The sequence below is a fragment of the Octopus bimaculoides genome, chromosome 4, assembly GCF_001194135.2.
Source record: "Octopus bimaculoides isolate UCB-OBI-ISO-001 chromosome 4, ASM119413v2, whole genome shotgun sequence".
Lineage (NCBI taxonomy): Eukaryota > Metazoa > Mollusca > Cephalopoda > Octopoda > Octopodidae > Octopus > Octopus bimaculoides.
The window spans coordinates 103965963-103968087 of record NC_068984.1 but is presented as its reverse complement, the minus strand read 5'-3'; the positions used below and the strand labels follow the sequence as shown (position 1 = coordinate 103968087).

Sequence of the window (2125 nt, the reverse complement as noted above, 5' to 3'; positions counted from 1 at the left end):
TATATATATATATATATATATATATATATATATATATATTGGTAAGGGATAGCAAAATAAGTGCATCACAGGAAAGTTCTTTGTATTTGATCTTCTATTATATCTTTGTGCTCAGAATGACTTTATTGTACTGCTTTTCCAGGTTGATAAAACATGTACCAGACAAAGTAATGATGCTGGTATAATCAATTAAGATCCCTTGCCCCAGTATAGCCACAGGCCACTTACCAAAACTAGTAAAAGAATTCAGAGAATCATTAAAAGCTTTTAGTGAACATTCAAAAGATATATTTTTTAACCCTTTAACATTTAAACCAGCCATATCCAGCCCAAATGTTTTACCTGTTTTTTTGTTCAAACTGGCTAGACCTGGTTTCTCACATCAACCCTACAGTGTCATTCTAAAAGTAGACAATCACATTGTTGAAATTTTGAAGTTAGGAGATAATGCATGATAAAGTCAAAACATTGTGAATAAGTAAACATTACATTTGACAGAATAAGCTGAACACTAAAAGGTTAAACTTAGATTTGGAAATTAACAAAATGTTGGTATCTTTGTGATAAAATGTTATAATTTAAAAATAATTTCATATTGTTGAAAAAAGTAAAAACTAACAGTGATTACAAAAGTACTTTTAAGGTAAATCTGCTGTTAAGATGATCAAATTTACAAGGGTAAATTAAGAAATACATATATTTATATATATTCTTTTCTACTCTAGGCACAAGGCTTGAAATTTGGGGGGAGGGGGCTGGTCGATTAGATAGACCCCAGTACGCAACTGGTACTTAATTTATTGACCCCGAAAGAATGAAAGGCAGTGTTAGCCTCGGCGGAATTTGAACGTAAAGACAGGCGAAATACCACTAAGCATTTTGCCCAGCATGCTAATGTTTCTGCCAGCTCGCCGCCTGGCCGTTGCCAGTATCGCCTGACTGGCCTTCGTGCGGGTGACACGTAAAAGCACCTACTACACTCTCTGAGTGGTTGGCGTTAGGAAGGGCATCCAGCTGTAGAAACTCTGCCAAATTTAGATTGGAGCCTGGTGTTGCCATCCGGTTTCACCAGTCCTCAGTCAAGTCGTCCAACCCATGCTAGCATGGAAAGCGGACGTTTAAACGATGATGATGATGATTAGCTGGTGCCAGTATTGTGCCTAATCAGCTTGTCTTTTGATGTTGATTTACTGTTAGGATACAAATGTTTCTGAAGCCATTTTAGGTTGTTTCTCTTGCGATACACAGTGCTGATGATCGCCACAAAGCTAGAAATGCATTCGCTACTCTGCCGAGAGAAGGCTCCTTGAAATGACAGTTGGTGTTTTTCAGCACACATTGCCTGAAGCAAGAAAGTTTCTTCACAGCTAATTAGTAGTGAAGACAGCTTTTGTACAGGCCAGATATGTGCCAAACATGTTTGAACTGATCAAAATTTTTGTTTAGATATTTGTTTCCAATATAATAAAGTAAGTTTTAGACATTGACATACAGCAGTATTATATGTACTTCAGTAAAATATTTAAGTTTATTAGTTAAGTGAAATGAGATGATGATAAGGTCATTGACTGACTTGTGAAAACAAATGAAATAATTATAACATTATTAAAAAAAAGCAAAAAGACAATGAAAATACTAAAGCTTTAAAGAATTGTAAACAAATGTAGAAATATTGTTTGATTGTTTTTCTTTTGATCTTGAAGCCCTGATAGCAGTTATGCTGTGGCTGGCTCACAGGAAGGTTCTCTCTATGTATGGGACACACAGAAACACACATTAGATAAAGTTCTTAAAGGCCATGAGTAAGTATTTCTGAATTTATATATATCTACATATTTGGTTTTGTATTTTTTATAGTGACTCACTATCAAAACTGTTTAATGGAAATCTTTTGATTAAAAATTTGTGTGTTTGTAAATAAAATATGTACACACACACATTGAGGTGGATGACAATATGAGTCTATATATATAACTGGTACATAAGATCTGTTGTCTTCGGGGGACAAAAATGAACATGTACACATATAGGCTTTACACATTTCCTAAACAAGCATGTTGTTTTTGTACATGAATCATACAACAAATATATTTATATATATATATATATATATATATATATATAT

The 2125-nt window shown here is 33.8% G+C and overlaps 1 protein-coding gene across 2 annotated transcripts in view; it reads left to right on the top strand.

Moving 5' to 3' along the window:
• LOC106882625 (autophagy-related protein 16-1) overlaps window positions 1-2125 on the top strand; it is an 80121-nt gene that overhangs the window by 75275 nt on the left and 2721 nt on the right. For both annotated transcript variants that reach the window (XM_052967333.1, XM_052967334.1), the window contains one exon: window positions 1704-1802. In XM_052967333.1, the coding sequence (XP_052823293.1) occupies window positions 1704-1802 (99 nt within the window). The remainder of the gene's footprint in view (window positions 1-1703; window positions 1803-2125) is intronic.